At 36.7% G+C, this 25,450-nt stretch overlaps 1 protein-coding gene across 50 annotated transcripts in view; it reads left to right on the top strand.

Annotated features, from left to right (window-relative positions):
- The window catches only part of LOC127859476 (beta-galactosidase-1-like protein 2), a 74,769-nt gene extending 54,543 nt beyond the window's left edge, over positions 1-20,226 (top strand). Inside the window, exons 13-24 of one of the 50 annotated variants that reach the window (XM_052396892.1) lie at positions 2,959-3,105; positions 4,626-4,712; positions 5,131-5,218; positions 6,638-6,725; positions 8,244-8,358; positions 9,614-9,730; positions 12,287-14,810; positions 14,857-15,018; positions 19,037-19,238; positions 19,285-19,394; positions 19,447-19,498; positions 19,603-20,226. In XM_052396892.1, the coding sequence (XP_052252852.1) occupies positions 2,959-3,105; positions 4,626-4,712; positions 5,131-5,218; positions 6,638-6,725; positions 8,244-8,358; positions 9,614-9,730; positions 12,287-12,391 (747 nt within the window). In that variant the 3' untranslated portion in view covers positions 12,392-14,810; positions 14,857-15,018; positions 19,037-19,238; ... (1 more) ...; positions 19,447-19,498; positions 19,603-20,226. The other 49 variants (XM_052396922.1, XM_052396880.1, XM_052396872.1 and 46 more) reach the window with 49 other exon arrangements.
- The last annotated feature ends 5,224 nt before the right edge of the window (positions 20,227-25,450 follow it).

The raw sequence follows: 25,450 nt of genomic DNA, 5'->3' as shown, positions 1-25,450 counted from the left end.
ATTTTGAGTGGTGGAAGTTCAAGGTCAAGGTCATCCTTCAAGGTCAAAGGTAGAAAAATAATGTTTCAAAGCGGCGTTCTCATAATGCTGCATATTTTGAGTGGTGGAAGTTCTAGGTCAAGGTCATCCTTCAAGGTCAAAGGAAAAAAAATATAAAAAATCAAAGCGGCGCAATAGGGGGTATTGTTTTTCTGACAAACACATCTCTTTTTCTTTTCAAACATGATTAAAAAACACAAATCTTTTTTTTTTTATTAGCGAGGCTAATTTCGGAGAAAACCCGAGCTATTGTCATAGCCAGCATGTCGTCAGACGTCCGCCTTAGGCGTCGTGCTAAAACCTAAACATTGGCCATAACTTTTTAAATATTGAAGATGGCACCTTGATATTTGGCATGCATGTGTATCTCATGGAGCTGCACACTTTGAGTGGTCAAATTTCAAGGTGAACATCATCCTTCAAGGTCTAGGGTCGAAAAAACAAAGTCAAGGGAAGTAATAAGCTTTAAATTGACATAGTTATCTGACCTGCCCACGTATATATTTTTGTTAAATAAATCAAAGCGGCGCAGTAGGCGGCATTGTGTTTCTGACAAACACATTGTGGTAAAAGGTCAAGGTCATCCTTTACGGTCTGTGGTAAAAAATACAGATTTAAGGGAAGTAATAAGCTTTAAAAAGGGAGAAAATTATTCATTATTGAACATATCCACTTTATATATTTGGAATGCATGTGTATCTTATGGAGCTGCACATTTGGAGTGGTGAATCTACAGTCAAGGTTGTGGCTTGTAATTATTTGCTACTAAAAATAGAGTTTTGTTACAGACAATTATTTTCAAGGGAAGTAATTTATATCATTTTATTTTATGCTTTCCGGTGGTTTATAGAGAAATATCAGTGAATTAAAACTGATAATTTCACTGTTTCAAACAGTGAAAATTATCAGTGAAAATTATCGATAATTTTCACCGTCTACTGTGAAATGACGTCATTTTTTGACGAAATGACGTCATTATCCCAGCGAAATTCTTTAGTAAACTCTTTAACAATGTATATAAATTGTGAAAAAAGGCATAAAATAAAAAGAAAATTTGTTGGATTCAGTGGATTATCGCTTTTAATTCACTCGTGATCATAGAAAAAATATTTTTTCACTCGTGATTTAAAATCTATAATCCACCGAATCCAACAAATATCCTCTATATAAATCTCATATTATATATTTCCTTACCAAGAATTGAAGTTCTTTTCACAGTTACTGTACAGATTTATATTTTTGATTATTTATAACCCAAATTTTTTTTTAATGATATAATTATAATTTCTTTGATGTTCATTACATACCTGTGGACTAATGTCCATAGATACATGATCAACTCTGGTTATGAAAAAGAAAAAAAAAACTCTGGTTATGATCTCTTTTAAACCACAGGCCTTGGTTGTCAGTGATGTCTGACATGGTCATAATTGACTGTGAAACCCTCCCCACCCTTCCCCCTCTGTTGGATTGGACAAAATTCAAAGGAATTAATAACCTTTAAAGGGAGATGATTTCTATACCTGCCAAATGATAAATAGAAATGTTATTTCAATGCGGCGCAGTAGGGGGCGTTGTGTTTCTTACAAACACATCTCTTGTTGGGTCAAAGGTCAAGGTCACCGTGACCTCTGCATTTTTGGAAGATAATGTAATAAATGCCCACACACCCACACTATATACTCCTCTCCACTCCACCCCTCCCTCCTTTGTGATTGAAATTGAGATAGGTCCCTACATCTTTAAAAAGAAAATAGATGAGCGGTCTGCACCCGCAAGGCGGTGCTCTTGTTTATAGGTTACCTTCATGTAATCATAAAATACAGAAAATATTTATACTTTGTATGACAATTAAAGCACAATTTTTTTTTAATTTTTTTTTTAATAATTAACAGAACTCTCACAAAAAAGTTATCGTTTTGCGTTTGTAACGCTTAATAATTTTATCAACGTCCCACTATGATTATTGGCAAATTATATATATATTTTCAGTATGAGTATTAGTTATTATTGTTATTTTGCTCATGGATAAACATTTCCTTTTTTAATCCATGACAAAAAGTTTGAGAATTCTCACATTTTGACAAACTATGAAAAAGTCCCTTTAACTTAACAGGATGGTGATTTCTCCTCCTTTCAGCTGATTTCCTCCCTTTGAATGTAAAACTTATTTTGCAAATAGTTCTGAATACATGTAACTGCTTTTTGGAAAAACCCACTATTAAATCTGCTGGTACAAATAAAGCTGACCCATTTATAATCCTTTCAAAATCACACACTGTATCATCCGTTAAAGTAAGCTGTAAGCTATCATTGGTTGATATAATGGACCGGGGTGATTAGTGTTTTTTTCTTAACTGGTGCTTTTTCGGGATAAGTCTATTGTGCTGGATCTCTATACAAATGATGAGGTTATTTGAACACTGTAAGGGCGTTTTCCTCCCCTGAGGCAGTTCTTTAATCAAGACTTTAAAGGCCCATTTTCACTTAAAATTCTAAACTTTCACTGCACTTCAAGACTTTTCAAATCTATTTTCACTGAAAATAGAGACTTTTCCAATCCAATATTAGAACTATAAAGTAATAGAATTAACAAAGTGTCACTTCAATACTTTACCCACCCGTTTTGTTCCTTAACTTCTAAGACATTTTCACTTAACTTCCAGGCTTCATCAACCCAACTTCACTTGATTCAACAGACAACACAAGTACTGTGTTTGTTTGTGCTTTGTGTGCCAAGTGTTGTCCCTGATTAATCTTTGCAGACTGCACAGGCTAACATTAGACAACGCTCTATGTACATGCATTAAGCCCCATTTCCCCATTTTCCCTGAGCAAGACATAAATATATATTGGTTGTGATACATTTAGCAGGTGCTGGGGCAAGATTAAACTTTAAATTGTCTGATCCAATTTCAGCCAATCAAAATGGACAAGCCGGTTCCCATGGAGATGTTGGATTTAGGAGAGGGAACTGGACAGAACTATGGTTTCATCCTGTACCGGACAGTCATCAAACAGGGCACCAAACTAAAGTTTACACGTCCTGTAAAAGACCGCGTTCATGTGAGCATGTTATACTGGAGTATTGAAGCACAACGCAGATTACCGTGCAGCTGTACTGTATTGTCTAGCAATTGCTCGTGTCAAAGCAGCGATTTTTCCCTTCTTTATAAAGCACCTGTAAAAGTTGCTTTTCCCAATTGAAGAAAACCTACAAAATTCCAAATTGCAGTCTAAAAAATTCCCAAAAGGAAGAAATATTTTGTCAATTTTGTTCCAAAAGTGCACTATCTGCAAGTTAACAAGTAAAATGAGCGCTGACACTGAACATTTCAAGCCAAAATGAATCTAAATCGATATTTGAGTTGATTTGTGCTATTGATACCAAGCAATTAAAAAGACCTATAGTTCCCAATTGGGAGATTTCACAACGCAAAATTTCCCAATTTCAGCGTTTTATGGGCTTATTTTTCCCTATTGGTATGGTACAGGTACTTTTCCCAATATGGGAAGAAAAATCGCTGCAAAGTGTTTAGGTATGTGAAAGTGATAAATGTTGCAACTCTGATCGTTATTATATATATTAAATAAATACAGGTATCACAAAGTTGTTACCACAATTATCATTTAAGTCATAGTGGTTTTCTATTCCAACAAATGTTTTCACCCATATTATCATCTGCTTATGTTAATTTAGTTTAAACCTATTTATTTCAGCTCAATTGCATCGAAAGCCTAAGGCTTATTGAAATTCTCTCGAGTCTGTTTCCTGGGCCTAGAACCAGTACTTGGTGTCTTTTGGGGAGATCTAAAGAACGCTCCAATGGTGGGGATCGAACCCTTGACCTCCTGGTCGCTAGGCGGACACCATATCTATTACAACACGGCGACCGAAATGTTTTGTTTCATTATATTCAAGTGTTGACGCCTGTAGGAAGATGCGCAAAACCAGGAGCGAAATTTTTCAAACATTGCAAACACATCAGCACCAATTTTTGTCACATTTCAATGAATATTTTTGTTTCATTTAACATAATAATTGTTTATTGGTGTTCAGTTCATTATAAGTCGTTACGATCACAATTTAACATAAATATTCCTGTGTTTTATGCATGAACTAATTACTTCTATAATGTGTATATTGGGATATGGCAAACTACAGATATATCTCTAAGTCGTTTGTGCACTTTCAGTGAATTGGAGATTCATAAGTTCAGCTATGTAAATATGTGATTCTGATTTAAAAGTACATGTAGATGATTTTCTTTAATCTGCTAAACATTTATTATAAAATAAAATAGTTTTTGTTGATAATCCACTGTGTTTGGAAAGTCATGGGAAACATGCAATTTTAATTTCGATTATTTATGGGGGGGGGTATTTCAACATAATTACATAGACCTTCATATACCGTAGATGTTTTTTATTTTGATACTCTGCCTGGGACTGCATATGGGTCAGTTCAAGAGAAGGTAACCAGTGCTAAAAGTAGAAATATGGTCACTTGTAAAAAATTAAATATTTGGTTCATATGTTTTGTGTAATTTGTTTGTGTCATGTAAGTTTCTGTTGCCCTTGAGCAGGTGATGCTGAATGGGGTAGAGGTTGGCCTGTTCACATGGAGCAGCAGCTTCTGGGAGGTCAAGGTCACACAGGACAAGGTCACAGATGTAGGTTACACTTCACTAAAAGATTTGTGTCATTTGATCTTATGTTGAAGAGATATTTTTGCAACTACAGACTAGCATACAGTGCTGTTTTTGAATATTTATTAGTCTCTCATATTCAACATTTTGGTATCTTATTTTAACATACTGGTACCCAAATTTCGCATATGGGTACCCATTTTAGCTATTGGGAAAAAAATCAACATATTGGATACTCCAATTTTCCATATGGGTTCCTGAATGATCGAGCTGTCAATCCAATTTAGCATATGTTTACCCCATTTTGGTGTGTTTGTACCCAAATTCATAACATTAATAACTTAGATTAAATGAGTTTGTGAATTATTTGCTGTGTTTTTTTGTGGTATTAACACATTACAACGCTATTTAATGTCTTATTTTCTATAAAACCTGATTTCAGGATAACATATTAGACATCCTGGTTGAGAACCATGGCAGGGTGAACTATGTACACCAGGGCTTCAACAGGTTTAATGAGGAACACAAAGGTTGGAAAACTGGACAACATATTGTCAATTTACACTGCATATAGTCAGTTAAAACTGCATATTGTCAGTTAACACTGCATGTTGTCAGTTTATACTGCATATTGTCGGTTAACACCGCATATGGTCAGTTAACACAGCATATTGTCATTAAACACTGCATATTGTCAGTTAACACAGCATAATGTCAGTTAACACAACACATTGTCAGTAAACACTGCATATAGTCAGTTAACACAGCACCTTGCCAGTAAACACCGCATATTGTCAATTAACACAGCACATTGTCAGTAAACACTGCATATTGTCAGTTAACACAGCACATTGTCAGTTAACGCAGCACATTGTCAGTAAACACTTCATATTGTCAGTTAACACAGCACCTTGCCAGAAAACACTGCATATTGTCAATTAACACTGCAAAATGTCAGTGAACACTGCATATTGTCAATAAAAACTGCCACAGCATATTGTCAGTTAATACCGCATTTTGTCAGTTAACACAGCACCTTGGCAGTAAACACTGCATATTGTCAGTTTACACAGCACCTTGCCAGTAAACACTGCATATTGTCAGTTAACACTGCATATTGTCAAATAACACAGCACATTTTCAGTAAACACTGCATATTGTCAGTTAACACAGCACATTGTCAGTAAACATTGCATATTGTCAGTTAACACAGCACCTTGCCAGCAAACACTGCATGTTGTCATTTAACACTGCATATTGTCAGTTAACACTGCATATTGTCAGTTAACACAGCATATTGTCAGTTAATACCGCATATTGTCAGTTAACACAGCACATTGCCAGAAAACACTGCATATTGTCAGTTTACACTGCATGATACTGACACTTGTCAGTTAACACTGCACATTGTCAGTAAACACTGCATATTGCCAGTTAACACAGTATATTGTCAGTTAACAGAGCACATGGTCAGTAAACACTGCATATTGTCAGTAAACACTGCATATTGTCAGTTAACACTGCATATTGTCAATTCACACTGCATATTGTCAGTTAACATCGCAAATTGTCAGTTAAAATAGCACATAGCCAGTAAACACTGCATATTGTCCGTTAACACAGCATATTGTCAGTTGACACAGCAAATTGTCAGTAAACACTGCATATTGTCAGTTAACGCTGCATATTGTCAGTTAACACTGCATATTGTCAATTTACATAGCAAATTATCAGTAAACACTGCATATTGTCAGTTAACACAGCATATTGGCAGTAAACACTGCATATTGTCAGTTAACACAGCACCAGGATGTTTCAACATTTTTACTTCAACTTATTGAAGTTTGAATCCTTTGTAACCTCAAAGAACTGTTTGCAAAAAACTTCTTTCAATAAATACCATTATGTTTGTTAAGGTTTTTAATGTGAATGGTTGCTGTGGTTTCCAGGTATCACAGGGGAGGTGCTATGGGATGGCCAGCCAATCAGGAACTGGCAAGCCTACCCACTGCAGTTCACAGAGGATGACATGGAGAGGTCAGGGGCAGAAATCACAAAACTTTCACTTCCAGTGTTTTCTGCTTTAAAAATGATACAATATCTTTTACTTGATTATTTACCGAATAGTATTTGCTTTACTACTTGATCTCACACAAAAGTTTGCGTCGACATCGGCTTCCACATAATGCTCTGGTCAAGGTAAACAACATCTTCATATCACTGTTTTTTCTACAGGCATTCAAGTGGAACAAATGTTTTCAGGGTCATTGTGTGAGGTCACTGACCAAGTTTCATAACTCTGACCTGCAATTTTAGCAGAACTATGTCACCTTTTGTTCTTTGAAATACGGTAAAGGTAAACCTGCAGGATCTCCCTATCACTGTTCTCACCACAATTCAGTGGAATTGTGCAGCATTTTGGTGCTTACACAATTTTGGTTAATGTGTGCACTTGTGTTTGTGAGTTGTGAGTCATCATTCTAGGTCACAGACCAATAAATCATACTTTGTCACAAACCAATAGCTCTGACCTGCAATTTAGCAGAATTATGAGCCTTGTTGTACTTCCAAACTTAGAATATTTGGGTCAACAAAGCTTATCTCTTGCCGACATGCATATCTAGCATGGGGTGTCATTTGGAGTAAGTGGGGTCAAGGTCACTGTTGGTAAAAAAAAAGAAAAAACAGTTGAATCTCAATAACTTTCATTAGAATGGATATATTGCGCTGAAATTGTTTGTTTTGGTAGGTTTCAGGCTGATCTGGAGAGTGATTTGAGACCAGTAGGGGTCAGGGTTACTGTTGCTAAAATAGAAAGAGTTTCTGCATAACAGCTTTTGTTTAGATTGGGATATTGTGCTTTAATTTTGTTTGTATTTATCTTTCATGCAGTCCTTGGAGAAAAATGGTTTCATCTCAATGCCTTGAATTTTGATTGAGTTATTGTGCTGTAATTTTGTGTGTAGGTAGCATAGATGCAGACCTTGTTTTAAATTCATTTATTTGGTACAAAGTTGGTAATCTAGTTCTCAGGCTTGGTCACATTTCTTGTTTTAATTTATAAATGTTGAGCTTTAAGTTTATATATAGCGTATTACTACTGCAGAATTGCTACATGTATATCAAAAATGTATTTGTGGTCATTATATGAAGTGACTGACAAAAAATGTACATTATTCTATCAAAGTGGAAAAGTACTCGAGCACGCTGTCCTAGGAAAGCTCTTGTTTGTTTGGCAATATTGACCTTCTTAAGGCATTTCCTTGTTATTTAGGACTAAATAGTATTGATAGCTTTTCATCAGTGTATGAACTGCTTGGAAAATTACGCCTTCTTTGCACAAACACATATTGCCAGATACTTTACTGTTTAAGTAAAAGTTTTAGCCCAATATGCTTATTTGTAGTTATCAGCTAATTTGGCAATGGCAGATTAGGCACTGATTTTCTGTCAGATTTTATAACACGGTCAATTGTACCCTGCTATTAGCATACTCTTATTTCACATTGTATTTTTCAAGGGTTCTTTATCTGAATGTTTCAACGCATGTTTTAGGTTCAATGAAAGTTCCAAGTGGAAAATCTTTGCAAACTGGAAGGGGATCACATCACTGTACCGAGGCACTCTGAATATCAACGGCACACCAAAGGACACTTTCTTAAATATGAAGGTTTGATAATGGAGGATTTTTTTTACAGGATTTACTCAAGTGTAAACTTCCTGAGTTTACTAAAGTTAATACATGTAGGACATGCAAAGACCTTTTACCTAAGTGTAAATCATTGTCAGCCTAAAAAAAACACTATTAAAGGTTTGTTAATGGATGATTGTTTTTCTGGGTTTACTAAAGTCAAAGCCCAAAAAGAATTTATGACGAAATTTTCTTGAATATAAAAGTTGAATCATGGTTGATTGTTTTCCTGGGTTTACCAAAGTGTTAACCCATATGGTACCTGTCTAATACACTTTCTTCAATTCTGTACCTGTTAGTTACCCTAGAGCATTCTGTACCTGTGTGTGACCCTAAAGCATTCTGTACCTGTGTGTGACCCTAGAGCATTCCGTACCTGTGTGTGACCCTAAAGCATTCTGTACCTGTGTGTGACCCTAGAGCATTCCGTACCTGTGTGTGATCCTAGAGCATTCCGTACCTGTGTGTGACCCTAGAGCATTCTGTACCTGTGTGTGACCCTAGAGCATTCTGTACCTGTGTGACCCTAGAGCATTCCGTACCTGTGTGTGACCCTAAAGCATTCTGTACCTGTGTGTGACCCTAGAGCATTCTGTACCTGTGTGTGACCCTAGAGCATTCTGTACCTGTGTGTGACCCTAGAGCATTCTGTACCTGGGTGTGACCCTAGAGCATTCTGTACCTGTGTGTGACCCTAGAGCATTCTGTACCTGTGTGACCCTAGAGCATTCTGTACCTGTGTGTGACCCTAGAGCATTCTGTACCTGTGTGTGACCCTAGAGCATTCTGTTCCTGTGTGACCCTGGAGCATTCTGTACCTGTGTGACCCTAGAGCATTCTGTACCTGTGTGTGACCCTAGAGCATTCTGTACCTGTGTGATCCTAGAGCATTCTGTACCTGTGTGACCCTAGAGCATTCTGTACCTGTGTGACCCTAGAGCATTCTGTACCTGTGTGTGACCCTAGAGCATTCTGTACCTGTGTGTGACCCTAGAGCATTCTGTACCTGTGTGACCCTAGAGCATTCTGTACCTGTTTGTGACCCTATGGCATTATGTACCTGTTTGTGACCCCACATACTGTACCTGTCTATGACCCTAGAGCATTCTTTACCTGTTTGTGACCCCACATCATGAACCTGTCTGTGGCTCTAGAGCATTCTGTACCTTTTTGTGACCCCAGAGCATTCTGTACCTGTTTGTGACCCTAGATTATTGCCTGTTCTCATTTCTAGGGTTGGAAGAAGGGAGTTGCATTCATCAATGGGTTCAACCTGGGTCGCTACTGGGACGAGGGGCCTCAGAAAACCCTGTATGTCCCTGCCCCTGTACTGAAACCTGGGGATAATAAGGTATGTCCCTGCGCCTGTACTGAAACCTGGGGATAATAAGGTATGTCCCTGCCCCCGTACTGAAACCTGGGGATAATAAGGTATGTCCCTGCGCCTGTACTTAAACCTGGGAACAATTAGGTATGTTCACATGCCTGTACTAAAACCTGGGAACAATAAGGTATGTTCGAGCCCATGTGCTCAAACCTGGGAACAATAAGGTATGTCACCGCCCCTGTACTCAAACCTGGCAACAATAAGGTATGTCCTCAAACCTGGGAACAATAAGGTATGTCCTCAAACCTGTACTCAAACCTGGGAACAATAAGGTATGTCCTCAAACCTGTACTCAAACCTGGGAACAATAAGGTATGTACTCAAACCTGGGAACAATAAGGTATGTTCCTGCACCTGAAGTGAAGCCTGGGAACAATAAGGTATGTATCAGTGCCTGTACTAAAACCTAGAAACAATAAGGTATTTCCCAGCATTGGTACTGAAACCTGATGATAATAAGGTATTTCCCAGTGCTTGTACTGACACATAGGAACAATAAGGTATGTATCAGTGCCTAAACTGAAACCTGGGGATAATAAGGTATGTATCAGTGCCTGTACTGAAACCTGGGAACAATAAGGTATGTATCAGTGCCTGTACTGAAACCTGGGAACAATAAGGTATGTATCAGTGCCTAAACTGAAACCTGGGGATAATAAGGTATGTATCAGTGCATGCACTAAAACCTGGGAACAATAAGGTACATGTACTGAAACCTGGGGATAATAAGGTTTGTATCCGTGCCTGTACTGAAACCTGGGAACAATAAGGTACCAGTATGTATCAGTGCCTGTACTGAAACCTGGGAACAATAAGGTATGTATCAGTGCCTGTACTGAAACCCGGGAACAATGAGGTACATGTACTGAAACCTGGGATAATAAGGTATGTATCAGTGCCTGTATTGAAACCTGGTAGAAATAAGGTACATATACTGAAACCTGGGGATAATAAGGTATGTATCAGTACCTGTACTGAAACCTGGGAACAATGAGGTATGTATCAGTGCCTGTACTGAAACCTGGGAACAATAAGGTATATTCCTGCGCCTGCACTGAAACCTGGGAACAATAAGGTGCATGTACTGAAACCTGGGGATAATAAGGTACATATCAGTGCCTGTACTGAAACCTGGGAACAACAAGGTATGTATCAGTGCCTGTACTGAAACCTGATGATAATAAGGTATTTCCCAGCATTGGTACTGAAACCTGAGGATAAAAAAGTATGTCCACGCGTCGGTACTGAAACCTGGTGATTATAAGGTATGTCTGCATGCCGGTACTGAAACCTGGTGATAATAAGGTATGTCCCCATGCCAGTTCTGAGACCTGGTGATAATAAGGTGGCTCAGTCAACATGGCACTAAGACATGGTGATAATAAGGTATGGCTCAGTCAACATGGCACTGAGACCTTGTGACAATAAGGTATGGCTCAGTCAACATGGTACTGAGATCTGGCGATAATAAAGTATGGCTCTTTAAACATAGTACTGAGACCTGCGGATAATAAGGTATGACTCAGTCAACATGGCCTTGAGACCTGGTGATTATAAGGTATGGCTCAGTCAACCTGGCACTGAGACCTGGTGATAATAAGGTATGGCTCAGTCAATATGGTACTCAGACCTGGTGATAATAAGGTATGGCTCAGTTGACAATGGCACTAAGACCTGGTGATAATGAGGTATGGCTCAGTCAACATGGCACTGAGATCTGGTGATAATAAGGTATGGCTCAGTCAACATGGCACTAAGACCTGGTGATAATAAGGTATGGCTCAGTCAACATGGTACTGAGACCTGGTGATAATAAGGTATGGCTCAGTCAATATGGTACTCAGACCTGGTGATAATAAGGTATGGCTCAGTCAACATGGCACTAAGACCTGGTGATAATAAGGTATGGCTCAGTCAACATGGCACTGAGACCTGGTGATAATAAGGTATGACTCAGTCAACATGGCACTAAAACCTTGTGATAATATTGTATGGTTTAGTTGAGTTCAAACCTATTTATTTTCGCTCTATTGCATCAAAAGTCTTAGGCTTATTGAAACCTTAAGTCCCATTTCTGGGTAGAATCAGTACTTTCTGTCTTTATTGAATACTCTCACTGTTGTAACGGAAATTGTTTCATGTTGTGATATTTGACTGCCATTGTTTCATGTTGTGAATTTGACTGCCATTGTTTCATGTTGTGATATTTGACTGTCATTATTTCAGGTTGTGATATTTGACGGTCATTGTTTCCAGTTGTGATATTTGACTGTCATTGTTTCCAGTTGTGATATTTGAATGTCATTGTTTCTAGTTGTGATATTTGAATGTCATTGTTTCCAGTTGTGATATTTGACTATCTTTGTTTCCAGTTGTGATATTTGAATGTCATTGTTTCAGGTTGTGATATTTGACTGTCATTTTTGGCGGATGTCATATTTGACTGTCATTATTTCAGGATGTGATGTTAACTATAACTGTTTCCGGTTGTGATATTTGAATGTAATTGTAATCTTTCAGGTTGTGATATTTGAGCTGCACAAGGCCTCACATTCCATCATGTTTGAAGACACACCCATTTTGGGAGGTAGTCAATCTGGCACATATTCTGGGCAAGATGTTTGACCCCATAGGCCATTGACGTCAGTTCAGTGAAGTTCAATGCAGGAGAGATTTTTGGAACATTTTTGAAGATGAAGAATAAACCATGCTATGTTATAAAGGTCATAGACTCAACATCCATGGCCTCCAGAAAAAAGGGCTTACAGTCTACAAACTGTGAATTTTTTAGTTATTATTTGAAACAGTAGAAAATCTACAAACTCTTGCCTACTTAGTTTTTGTTCTGTTAAGGTATTTTGAGGCAGGCCGCAGATTTAAAACTTTATTTGCAAAGACATGGACAACAAGACTATTGCCACGCAATAAAAGTCTCCTACCGGCTCCACAATTGTCAGAAATTTCACCATTTTCAGGATATTTCTTTTTTGTTTCCATAGCAACCACAATTTTTGACATAGGAACAAAATGACGTGCATAATGTCCATATTGCCATCTATCCATGTTCCAAGTTTCATGAAAAAATGTTAGGAACTTATAAAGTTATCGCAGGATCCAGAAAAACCAGCATTTTCAGCACTTTCTAGGCTATTTGTTGCCATAGCAACCACAATTTTTGACGTAGGAACAAAATGAAATGACGTGCATATTGTCCATATTGCCATCTATCCATGTTGCAAGTTTCATGAAAAAATATTAAGAACTCTTAAAGTTATCGCAGGATCCAGAAAAAACACCATTTTCAGCACTATTTCTAGTCTATTTGTTGCCATAGCAACCACAATTTTTGACGTAGGAACAAAATGAAATGACGTACATAATGTCCATATTGCCGTCTATCCATGTTGCAAGTTTCATGAAAAAATATTTAGAAATTTTAAAGTTATCGCAGTATCCAATAAAAACACCATTATCAGCACTATTTCTAGTCTATTTGTTGCCATAGCAACCACAATTTTTGACGTAGGAACAAAATGAAATGACGTGCATAATGTCCACATTGCCATCTATCCATGTTCCAAGTTTCATGAAAAAATATTAAGAACTTTAAAAGTTATTGCAGGATCCAGAAAAAAAACACCATTTTCAGCACTATTTCAAGTCTATTTGTTGCCATAGCAACCACATTTTTTGACGTAGGAACAAAATGAAATGGCGTGCATAATGTCCATATTGCCATCTATCCATGTTTCAAGTTTCATGAAAAAATATTAAGAACTTTTAAAGTTATCACAGGATCCAGAAAAGTGTGACTGACGTAGACAAAACCATAAGTCCCCTCCGGTGAAACCGGTAGGGGACTTATAAATAGTTATTATTGTGAGATACAATTGTTAGGAAGTTTCATCTATTAGGAAGCCTCAATATGTATAAGATGATCTATTAGTTCTATGCATTTGTATTTCAGGAACATATCTAATTATCAAAGGGAGATTGTGAAACCACTGTATCAGATTTTGTAAATTTGAAGAAGATACAACTGTTTCACTCTTAACTTTTGTTACATTCTCAAAACATTCCTTGCAAGTCACAGTGGTTGTCTTTCCAGAACATAATCTCAATATGTTTGTTGTCATGTCTTCCATTATTCAGCTCTCCATTGTAAATAGTGCATGTATACTGATATATAATTGTAACACTAAGCATACATTCTGTTATATGTATACTGATGTATAATCGTAACACTGTGTATACATTCTGTTATCACTACATTATTTTAACTGGGAGGATGGTGGCTATACAAATGTGTTTCTGTATATGGGCCGTGCTCTGTGAAAAAGGGAGTTTAATGAACATGCCTAAAGTGTCGTCCCAGATTAGCCTGTAGGCTCTTCACAGGCTAATCTGGGATGACACTTTCTGCTTTTATAATATGTTTAGTTTCAAAAAAGTCTCTTCTTAGCTAAAATTTAGGCAGAAAGTGTTGTCCCAGATTAGCCTGTGCGGACTGCTTTAAATGAAGTCTGCATTTAACCCCCTTTTCACAAAGTGCCGCTCATATATTTTTGAGCAATCTGCTGGCAAATATGATTGGTTGTTTCATTTAGATACTCTTTAAATGAAGTCTGGACAGTAACCAAGTTTTTCTGTAAATATTACGAAAGTCAACAATGCTTAAAATATAACAGTTTTAATCTGCGACAAGTCATTGGTAAGTCTAAAACACAGATCCAGTAGCAAGCAAGCTCCGTTGGTAGATTGCTGGACTGGGAATCTGAACATATCGGATTTGATCCTTGGTCCCGCCACATAACTTGTTCTATGATTGGTCATGAAATCCAGGTACTGGCATTAGTATGTGCTCTGTTGGTATACCAGCAAAGAGCAGTTGCAGGTACTGGCATTAGTATGTGCTCTGTTGGTATACCAGCAAAGAGCAGTTACAGGTACTGGCATTAGTATGTGCTCTGTTGGTATACCAGCAAAGAGCAGTTACAGGTACTGGCATTAGTATGTGCTCTGTTGGTATACCAGCAAAGAGCAGGTACTGGCATTAGTATGTGCTCTGTTGGTATACCAGCAAAGAGCAGTTACAGGTACTGGCATTAGTATGTGCTCTGTTGGTATACCAGCAAAGAGCAGTTACAAGTACTGGCATTAGTATGTGCTCTGTTGGTATACCAGCAAAGAGCAGTTGCAGGTACTGGCATTAGACTGTGCTCTGTTGGTATACCAGCAAAGAGCAGTTACAGGTACTGGCATTAGTATGTGCTCTGTTGGTACACCACTAAGCCATGAAGCTTGAGGAGATTAAATGCACACCTTGATATGAATCAAATAATGGCTCTGTTGAAAACTGACTAACAAACAAACTACAATGTATTGATTTACGGAACTAAGTTTTGATCTCCCAAGGTCAATCAAGTAGGATTGTGTATAAAGTTGGTTTTGACTATGCAACTGATGCTGATAAACACTGGTTGTGAACTTTTCTTTGTGGATGAAACTTTTTGTTGGTTCACTTTTCAAAAATTCTGTATTTCAATATTTGTTCAATATTTGATGTGTTTTACACGTGTACAGTTTTTATATACTGTGTGTAATATGTGTAATATTGTATTTTTTGTGTTGGTGTATGTTTTAGTTTGTCTATTAATTATTAAATTAAATATCTCTTAAAAGGGAAGATAATTTTTCAAAATAGGAAATATACATCTGTCAAAGAGGGGATGTAACTCTGTTATATAAGGGAGAAAACTCTGTAAAAAGGGGAGATAGCTATGTGAAAAAAGGGGAGAGAACTCTCTTAAATATGGGGGATAACTCATTTAAATATGGGAGAAAAGTGGAAAAATTTACAGTCAAAACTGACCTAACTGTCACTTGAGAATAACGGTCAATTGCAGACAACGGTCAGTCTTGATTCCCTCCGACGAAAATCACTCTACATTACACTTGAGAATAACAGTCCATAACAGCCAGCATATTTCACTCCGAAAGTCATGTTTGAACTGACAGCAATGGTCAATAGATCTTTATTGCTGATGCGGTGTTAAAAAACAACACTAAGCTGATATAAATTGCCTTGAAACTTTTATAATAAACTAAATATTTTTAACAAGATTTTGGCGTCTTTTTCTTTGAATTTGAACAGTTATACCGTACTTTCGGTTTATGACAGCAAATCCGTTTTTTAGCTCACCTGAGCAAAACGTGCTCATGGTGAGCTTTTGTGATCGCCTTTTGTCTGTCGTCTGGTGTCCGTCGTCCGTCCTGCAATGTCAACATTTGCCTTGTTCACTCTCTAGAGGCCACATTTATTGTCCAATCTTCATGAAATTTGGTCTGAAGATTGGTTTCAATGATGTCTTGGATGAGTTCGAAAATGGTGACGTTTGCTTGAAAAACATGAATGACAAGGGGCGGGGCATTTTTCCTAATATGGCTATAGCAAAATCTTGTTAACACACTAGAGGCCACATTTATTGTCTGATCCAAATAAAACTTCGTCAGAAGATTCATCCCAATAATATCTTAGACGTGTTTGAAAATGGTGTCGGTTGGTTGAAAAACATGGCCGCCAGGGGGCGGGGCATTTTTCCTTATATGGCTATAGTAAAACCTTGTTAACACTCTAGAGGCCACATTTTTTTTCCGATCTTCATAACTTGCTCAGAAGATTTGTCCCACTGATATCTTGGATGAGTTCAGAAATGGTAACCTTTGCTTGAAAAACATGGCTGCTAAGGGGCGGGGCATTTTTCCTTATATAGCTATATATGACTATAGTAAAATCTTGTTATCACTCTAGAAGCCACATTTATTGTCAAATCTTCATGAAACTTGGTCAGAAGATTCATCCCAATAATATCTTGGACGAGTTCAAAAATGATGCCGGTTGGTTGAAAAACATGGCCGCCAGGGGGCGGGGCATTTTTCCTTATATGGCTATAGTAAAATCTTGTTAACACTTTAGAGGCCACATTTATTGTCCAATCTTCATGAAATTTGGTCAGAAGATTTGTCTTAAAAATATTTTGAATGAGTTCGAAAATGGTTACATTTGCTTGAAAAACATGGCCGCCAAGGGGCTGGGCATTTTTTTGTATATGGCTATATAAGGCTATAGTAAAATCTTTTAACACTCTAGAGGCCACATTTATAGTCCGATCTTCATGAAACTCGGTCAAAAGATTCATCCCAATAATATCTTGTTGGACGAGTTTGAAAACAATAATGTTTGCTTGGAAAAAATGGCTTCCAAGGGGCGGGGCATTTTTCCTTATATGTCTATAGTAAAATCTTGTTAACACTCTAGAGGCCACATTTACTGTCCGATCTTCATGAAACTTGGTCAGAAGATTCATCCTGATATCTTGTTATCTCAGGTGAGCGACTTTGGGCCTTTCAGGCCCTCTTGTATATTTGAGGGTTTACTTTTTTAAATTTTATGCTTGATTTTTTACTGCAGCATTTTAGGTCCAATGTTTACATTTATCAATATTAAGCATTTAATGACAAACTTCAAAACATGCCAAAATTTGTGAAAAAGCCCCTTTTAAGCGAAACATTTATAAAAGTAATTACATTGTGTGGTGTGGTATTTTATATGCATGTGACATTATTTGTTGAAATATTACATATTGCATACTTGTACATGATCCCCAATAAAGTATTTTTACACTTTTCTCTTTTTTTTTCTCTAAATTTTTTGACAACCGTATTTATTTATTTATATTTTTTTCTCTCAACTTTCAAACAATATTTTTTATCAATTATTTTTAAGTGTCCGAAAATTTAGAGTAATTACAGTAGTAGAGATAACTCTGTAAAATATGAGATAGAACTAAAATGACAGAGAGAACTCTGTAAAATATGGGAGAGAACTCTGCGAAAAGGGGAGATAACTGCTAAATAAGGGAGATAACTCAGTAATTATGAATTTGTCAAATAGGGGAGACAACTCTGTAAAAAAGGGGAGAGAACTTTGTAAAATATGGTAGACAACTCTCCAAAATAAATGAGATAAACTCAGTTAAATATGGAAGAAAATTCTCTAAAAAGGGCAGATAAATCTGTCAAATAGGGGAGATAAATCAGTCAAATAGGGGATAAAACTATGTAAAATAGGGGACATTAATCTGCTGTATAGAATAGGTAGCTCTGTATAATAGGGAATGCAACTCAGTAAAAAGGGTACAGAACTCTGTTAAATAGGAGATATAACTCTGTAAAATAGGGGGGATAAATCTGTCCAATAGGGGAGAGAACTCTGTTAAAAAGGGGAGATAAATCTGTAAAAAAAAGGAGATAAATCTGTCAAATAGGGGAGTTACATCTGTCAAAGAGAGGGGGACAACTCTTTAAAAATGGTAGATAAAATGGTCAAACAGGGAAGATAAATCTGTCAAATAAGGGAGGTAAATCTCTCAAATAGGGGAGATAACTCAGTAAAATATGGGAGGGAAATCTGTAAAAAGGGGAGACAACTCTGTTTAAACAGTGGTTGTCTTTCCAGAACATAATCTCAATATGTTTGTTGTCATGTCTTCCATTATTCAGCTTTCCATTGTAAATAGTGCATGTATACTGATATATAATTGTAACACTAAGCATACATTCTGTTATATGTATACTGATGTATAATCGTAACACTGTGTATACATTCTGTTATCACTACATTATTTTAACTGGGAGGATGGTGGCTATACAAATGTGTTTCTGTATATGGGCCGTGCTCTGTGAAAAAGGGAGTTTAATGAACATGCCTAAAGTGTCGTCCCAGATTAGCCTGTAGGGTCTTCACAGGCTAATCTGGGATGACACTTTCTGCTTTTATAATATGTTTAGTTTCAAGAAAGTCTCTTCTTAGCTAAAATTTAGGCAGAAAGTGTTGTCCCAGATTAGCCTGTGCGGACTGCACAGGCTAATCTGGGATGACACTTTACGCATGTGCATTTAACCCCATTTTCACAAAGTGCCGCTCATATATTTTTGAGCAATCTGCTGGCAAATATGATTGGTTGTTTCATTTAGATACTCTTTAAATGAAGTCTGGACAGTAACCAAGTTTTTCTGTAAATATTACGAAAGTCAACAATGCTTAAATTTATCAGTTTTAATCTGCGACAAGTCATTGGTAAGTCTAAAACACAGATCCAGTAGCAAGCAAGCTCCGTTGGTAGATTGCTGGACTGGGAATCTGAACATATCGGATTTGATCCTTGGTCCCGCCACATAACTTGTTCTATGATTGGTCATGAAATCCAGGTACTGGCATTAGTATGTGCTCTGTTGGTATACCAGCAAAGAGCAGTTGCAGGTACTGGCATTAGTATGTGCTCTGTTGGTATACCAGCAAAGAGCAGTTACAGGTACTGGCATTAGTATGTGCTCTGTTGGTATACCAGCAAAGAGCAGTTACAGGTACTGGCATTAGTATGTGCTCTGTTGGTATACCAGCAAAGAGCAGGTACTGGCATTAGACTGTGCTCTGTTGGTATACCAGCAAAGAGCAGTTGCAGGTACTGGCATTAGACTGTGCTCTGTTGGTATACCAGCAAAGAGCAGTTGCAGGTACTGGCATTAGACTGTGCTCTGTTGGTATACCAGCAAAGAGCAGTTGCAGGTACTGGCATTAGTATGTGCTCTGTTGGTACACCAGCAAAGAGCAGTAACAGGTACTGGCATTAGACTGTGCTCTGTTGGTATACCAGCAAAGAGCAGTTGCAGGTACTGGCATTAGTATGTGCTCTGTTGGTACACCAGCAAAGAGCAGTAACAGGTACTGGCATTAGTATGTGCTCTGTTGGTATACCAGCAAAGAGCAGTTACAGGTACTGGCATTAGTATGTGCTCTGTTGGTACACCACTAAGCCATGAAGCTTGAGGAGATTAAATGCACACCTTGATATGAATCAAATAATGGCTCTGTTGAAAACTGACTAACAAACAAACTACAATGTATTGATTTACGGAACTAAGTTTTGATCTCCCAAGGTCAATCAAGTAGGATTGTGTATAAAGTTGGTTTTGACTATGCAACTGATGCTGATAAACACTGGTTGTGAACTTTTCTTTGTGGATGAAACTTTTTGTTGGTTCACTTTTCAAAAATTCTGTATTTCAATATTTGTTCAATATTAGATGTGTTTTACACGTGTACAGTTTTTATATACTGTGTGTAATATGTGTAATATTGTATTTTTTGTGTTGGTGTATGTTTTAGTTTGTCTATTAATTATTAAATTAAATATCTCTTAAAAGGGAAGATAATTTTTCAAAATAGGAAATATACATCTGTCAAAGAGGGGATGTAACTCTGTTATATAAGGGAGAAAACTCTGTAAAAAGGGGAGATAGCTATGTGAAAAAAGGGGAGAGAACTCTCTAAAATATGGGGGATAACTCATTTAAATATGGGAGAAAAGTGGAAAAAATTACAGTCAAAACTGACCTAACTGTCACTTGAGAATAACGGTCAATTGCAGACAACGGTCAGTCTGGATTCCTTCCGACGAAAATCACTCTACATTACACTTGAGAATAACAGTCCATAACAGCCAGCATATTTCACTCCGAAAGTCATGTTTGAACTGACAGCAATGGTCAATAGATCTTTATTGCTGATGCGGTGTTAAAAAACAACACTAAGCTGATATAAATTGCCTTGAAACTTTTATAATAAACTAAATATTTTTAACAAGATTTTGGCGTCTTTTTCTTTGAATTTGAACAGTTATACCGTACTTTCGGTTTATGACAGCAAATCCGTTTTTTAGCTCACCTGAGCAAAACGTGCTCATGGTGAGCTTTTGTGATCGCCTTTTGTCTGTCGTCTGGTGTCCGTCGTCCGTCCTGCAATGTCAACATTTGCCTTGTTCACTCTCTAGAGGCCACATTTATTGTCCAATCTTCATGAAATTTGGTCAGAAGATTGGTTTCAATGATGTCTTGGATGAGTTCGAAAATGGTGACGTTTGCTTGAAAAACATGAATGACAAGGGGCGGGGCATTTTTCCTAATATGGCTATAGCAAAATCTTGTTAACACACTAGAGGCCACATTTATTGTCTGATCCAAATAAAACTTCATCAGAAGATTCATCCCAATAATATCTTAGACGTGTTTGAAAATGGTGTCGGTTGGTTGAAAAACATGGCCGCCAGGGGGCGGGGCATTTTTCCTTATATGGCTATAGTAAAACCTTGTTAACACTAAAGAGGCCACATTTTTTTTCCGATCTTCATAACTTGCTCAGAAGATTTGTCCCACTGATATCTTGGATGAGTTCAGAAATGGTAACCTTTGCTTGAAAAACATGGCTGCTAAGGGGCGGGGCATTTTTCCTTATATAGCTATATATGACTATAGTAAAATCTTGTTATCACTCTAGAAGCCACATTTATTGTCAAATCTTCATGAAACTTGGTCAGAAGATTCATCCCAATAATATCTTGGACGAGATCAAAAATGATGCCGGTTGGTTGAAAAACATGGCCGCCAGGGGGCGGGGCATTTTTCCTTATATGGCTATAGTAAAATCTTGTTAACACTCTAGAGGCCACATTTATTGTCCAATCTTCATGAAATTTGGTCAGAAGATTTGTCTTAATAATATTTTGAATGAGTTCGAAAATGGTTACGTTTGCTTGAAAAACATGGCCGCCAAGGGGCTGGGCATTTTTTTGTATATGGCTATATAAGGCTATAGTAAAATCTTTTAACACTCTAGAGGCCACATTTATAGTCCGATCTTCATGAAACTCGGTCAAAAGATTCATCCCAATAATATCTTGTTGGACGAGTTTGAAAACAATAATGTTTGCTTGGAAAAAATGGCTTCCAATTAAGGGGCGGGGCATTTTTCCTTATATGTCTATAGTAAAATCTTGTTAACACTCTAGAGGCCACATTTACTGTCCGATCTTCATGAAACTTGGTCAGAAGATTCATCCTGATATCTTGTTATCTCAGGTGAGCGACTTTGGGCCTTTCAGGCCCTCTTGTATATTTGAGGGTTTACTTTTTTAAATTTTATGCTTGATTTTTTACTGCAGCATTTTAGGTCCAATGTTTACATTTATCAATATTAAGCATTTAATGACAAACTTCAAAACATGCCAAAATTTGTGAAAAAGCCCCTTTTAAGCGAAACATTAATAAAAGTAATTACATTGTGTGGTGTGGTATTTTATATGCATGTGACATTATTTGTTGAAATATTACATATTGCATACTTGTACATGATCCCCAATAAAGTATTTTTACACTTTTCTCTTTTTTTTTCTCTAAATTTTTTGACAACCGTATTTATTTATTTTTATTTTTTTTCTCTCAATTTTCAAACAATATTTTTTATCAATTATTTTTAAGTGTCCGAAAATTAAGAGTAATTACAGTAGTAGAGATAACTCTGTAAAATATGAGATAGAACTAAAATGACAGAGAAAACTCTGTAAAATATGGGAGAGAACTCTGCGAAAAGGGGAGATAACTGCTAAATAAGGGAGATAACTCGGTAATTATGAATTTGTCCAATAGGGGAGACAACTCTGTAAAAAAGGGGAGAGAACTTTGTAAAATATGGTAGACAACTCTCCAAAATAAATGAGATGAACTCAGTTAAATATGGAAGAAAATTCTCTAAAAAGGGCAGATAAATCTGTCAAATAGGGAGATAAATCAGTCAAATAGGGGATAAAACTATGTAAAACAGTCAAATAGGGGATAAAACTATGTAAAATAGGGGACATTAATCTGCTGTATAGAATAGGTAGCTCTGTATAATAGGGAATGCAACTCAGTAAAAAGGGTACAGAACTCTGTTAAATAGGAGATATAACTCTGTAAAATAGGGGGGATAAATCTGTCCAATAGGGGAGAGAACTCTGTTAAAAAGGGGAGATAAATCTGTAAAAAAAGGAGATAAATCTGTCAAATAGGGGAGGTACATCTGTCAAAGAGAGGGGGACAACTCTTTAAAAATGGTAGATAAAATGGTCAATTAGGGAAGATAAATCTGTCAAATAAGGGAGGTAAATCTCTCAAATAGGGGAGATAACTCAGTAAAATATGGGAGGGAAATCTGTAAAAAGGGGAGACAACTCTGTTTAAAAGAGGAGATAACTCTGTAAAAAAGGGTGTAACTCTGTTAAATAGGGGAGATAATTTTCTGTAAAAGAGGGGGAAATAAATATGTCAAATAGGAGATGTTACTCTGTAAAATAGGGGAGATAAACCTAAACAAATAAAGGAGATGACTCAATTAAATATCGGGAAAAAATCTCTAAAAAGGGGAGATATATTGTCAAATAGGGGAGACAACTATGTCAAATAGGGGTGATAAATCTGCTATATAGGAGAGAAAACTCTGTAAATTAGGGGATATTATTTAGTAAAAAAGGGGGATAGAACTCTGTAAAAAAAGGGGGGAAACAACTCTTTTAAAAAGGGAAGATTACTCTGTAAAATAAAGGAGAGAATTCTCTAAAATAAGGAAGATAACTCATATTTGACTGTTTTGAATTCCTTGAATGTTTATTACGTAACATATGTTTAACTTTAAAAATGTAATAAAAGTAATAACTGTAAATTCATTTATATTTATTTGCATAAAATTTAATAGTTCTTCACAAACATGATTTTTTTTTTCAAGGAAACTTACATTTGTAGTTTTCTGATTTTGGAAAATCATTTTTCGATAATATATTTGAGTTAAATTTCTAGATAAGTCAACACATGAAATCATCAAAATTAATGTCCCAGGAGTAATAATGATTAAAAAAAATTATGTTACATTGGTGGGATACTTATATGAATAATACACGTCTACTCTATGACATCATTGAGGTTGTTAAAGCAATAATAGACATTTATTTGCATACCTAAGTCATATAAGTCTTATAATGGTTGTAATAAGTTGTACATGGTAACATAGGTGAACAACCTGAATTATTTATCTAGATTCTAGAAGTATGTAATAAATCAATATATTTCCTGCTTTCCATAAAAATGTTTACTACAACGGCCTATTGCCAATATAGAAATTCCTTGATATTTGTTCACGAAATAAAGTGTTTTTTATTTTTGTAAACCCAATGAGTATTTATTTCTTATGTTCTAAATTGCTTATTACATGCGGTTGACTTGTTGGATTTATTCATATATGAGTTTTTTGTTGTTCATTTCCAGCATTCATTTCACAGTTCTTGAAAACAAAAATGCTACCTTAAATAAAAGTAAATTTTAAAGGAAATAATTCATCATTAAATATAGTTACCGTAATTCAAATGTGCACTTGCAATGTTTATACACATATTTTACCCTACCTGAGCATCTAGTAAATAGCTTCTAAAATGTTGTCTGACATTGCTATGGTCAGGGGCTTAGTATTTGGTGTATATCATTGTATAGTTTTCCTCTGCTAAGTATGTTCAAATCAGTCACCTAAGGTCAAAACTTGCCACTTCCTACGGGTCACATCATTAACCCTTTACCACTTTGATATATATTTTGGTGCATTGTTTGCCCCTCAGGAAGTTAAATTTAGAAAGACCTTATTAGATTAAAGTTTTAGAGGCTTCATTTCCAAGCCTTAGATACTGATGAGCAGCAAACAGCATAAAACCTCAACATCCTGCCAGTTAAATACTTATATAGTAAATATCTTTTAAAATGTTATTCCTGGAAACCGCAAGGGCAAGGTATTAAATAGTTTCTGTGTACCAGTTTCTGTTCTGTGTTCTGTTTCTGTGTTTCTGTTGTCTTGTGGTCCTTTTCTCAGTTTCTTAAAATCATGGCAATTGAGTCAAAAATTGGTCCCAAAGGAGGGGTTACCTGTTTTTAGCTCCACTGGCCAGAGGCCAGCGGGGCTTATGTCATGGTCCTGTGTCAGTTGTGCGTGCGTCTGTGCGTGCGTGCGTTAACTTTTCCTTAAAACGTCTTCTTCTCCTAAACTACTGGTCCAATTCTGATGAAATTTCACAGGAATGTCCCTGGGGTGAACCTTTTTCAAATTTGTTCAAATTATGCCCCTGGGATCAAATCTGACCCTGCCCCAGGGGTCACAAAAATGAAAATTTGCTTATATAAGGCCTATTTTGTGAAAACTTTCAAAATCTTCTCGTCCATAATCATTGGGCCTAGGGCAATCAAATTTGGTATGTAGAGACATCTAATAGTCCTCTACCAAATTTATTCAAATTATGCCCCTGGGGTCAAATTTGACCCTGCCCCGGGGGTCACAAAATTGAACATATGCTTATATTAGGCCTATTTTGTGAAAACTTTCAAAATCTTTTCGTCTGTAACCATTGGGCCTAGGGCTATCAAATTTGGTATGTAGAGACATCTAATAGTCCTCTACCAAATTTTCAAATTATGCTCCTTGGGTCAAATTTGACCCTGCCCCGGGGGTCACAAAATTGAACATATGCTTATATAAGGCCTATTTTGTGAAAACTTTCAAAATCTTCTCGTCCATAACCATTGGGCCTAGGGCTATCAAATTTGGTATGTAGAGACATCTAATAGTCCTCTACCAAATTTCTTCAAATTATGCTCCTGGGGTCAAATTTGACCCTGCCCCGGGGGTCACAAAATTTAACATCGGCTTTTATAAGGCCTATTTTGTGAAAACTTTCAAAATCTTCTCGTCCATAACCATTGGGCCTAGGTCTATCA

This window comes from Dreissena polymorpha, chromosome 15, assembly GCF_020536995.1.
Source record: "Dreissena polymorpha isolate Duluth1 chromosome 15, UMN_Dpol_1.0, whole genome shotgun sequence".
Lineage (NCBI taxonomy): Eukaryota > Metazoa > Mollusca > Bivalvia > Myida > Dreissenidae > Dreissena > Dreissena polymorpha.
The sequence above is the reverse complement of the archived record's forward strand: the minus strand, read 5'-3'. Positions and strand labels throughout refer to the sequence as shown.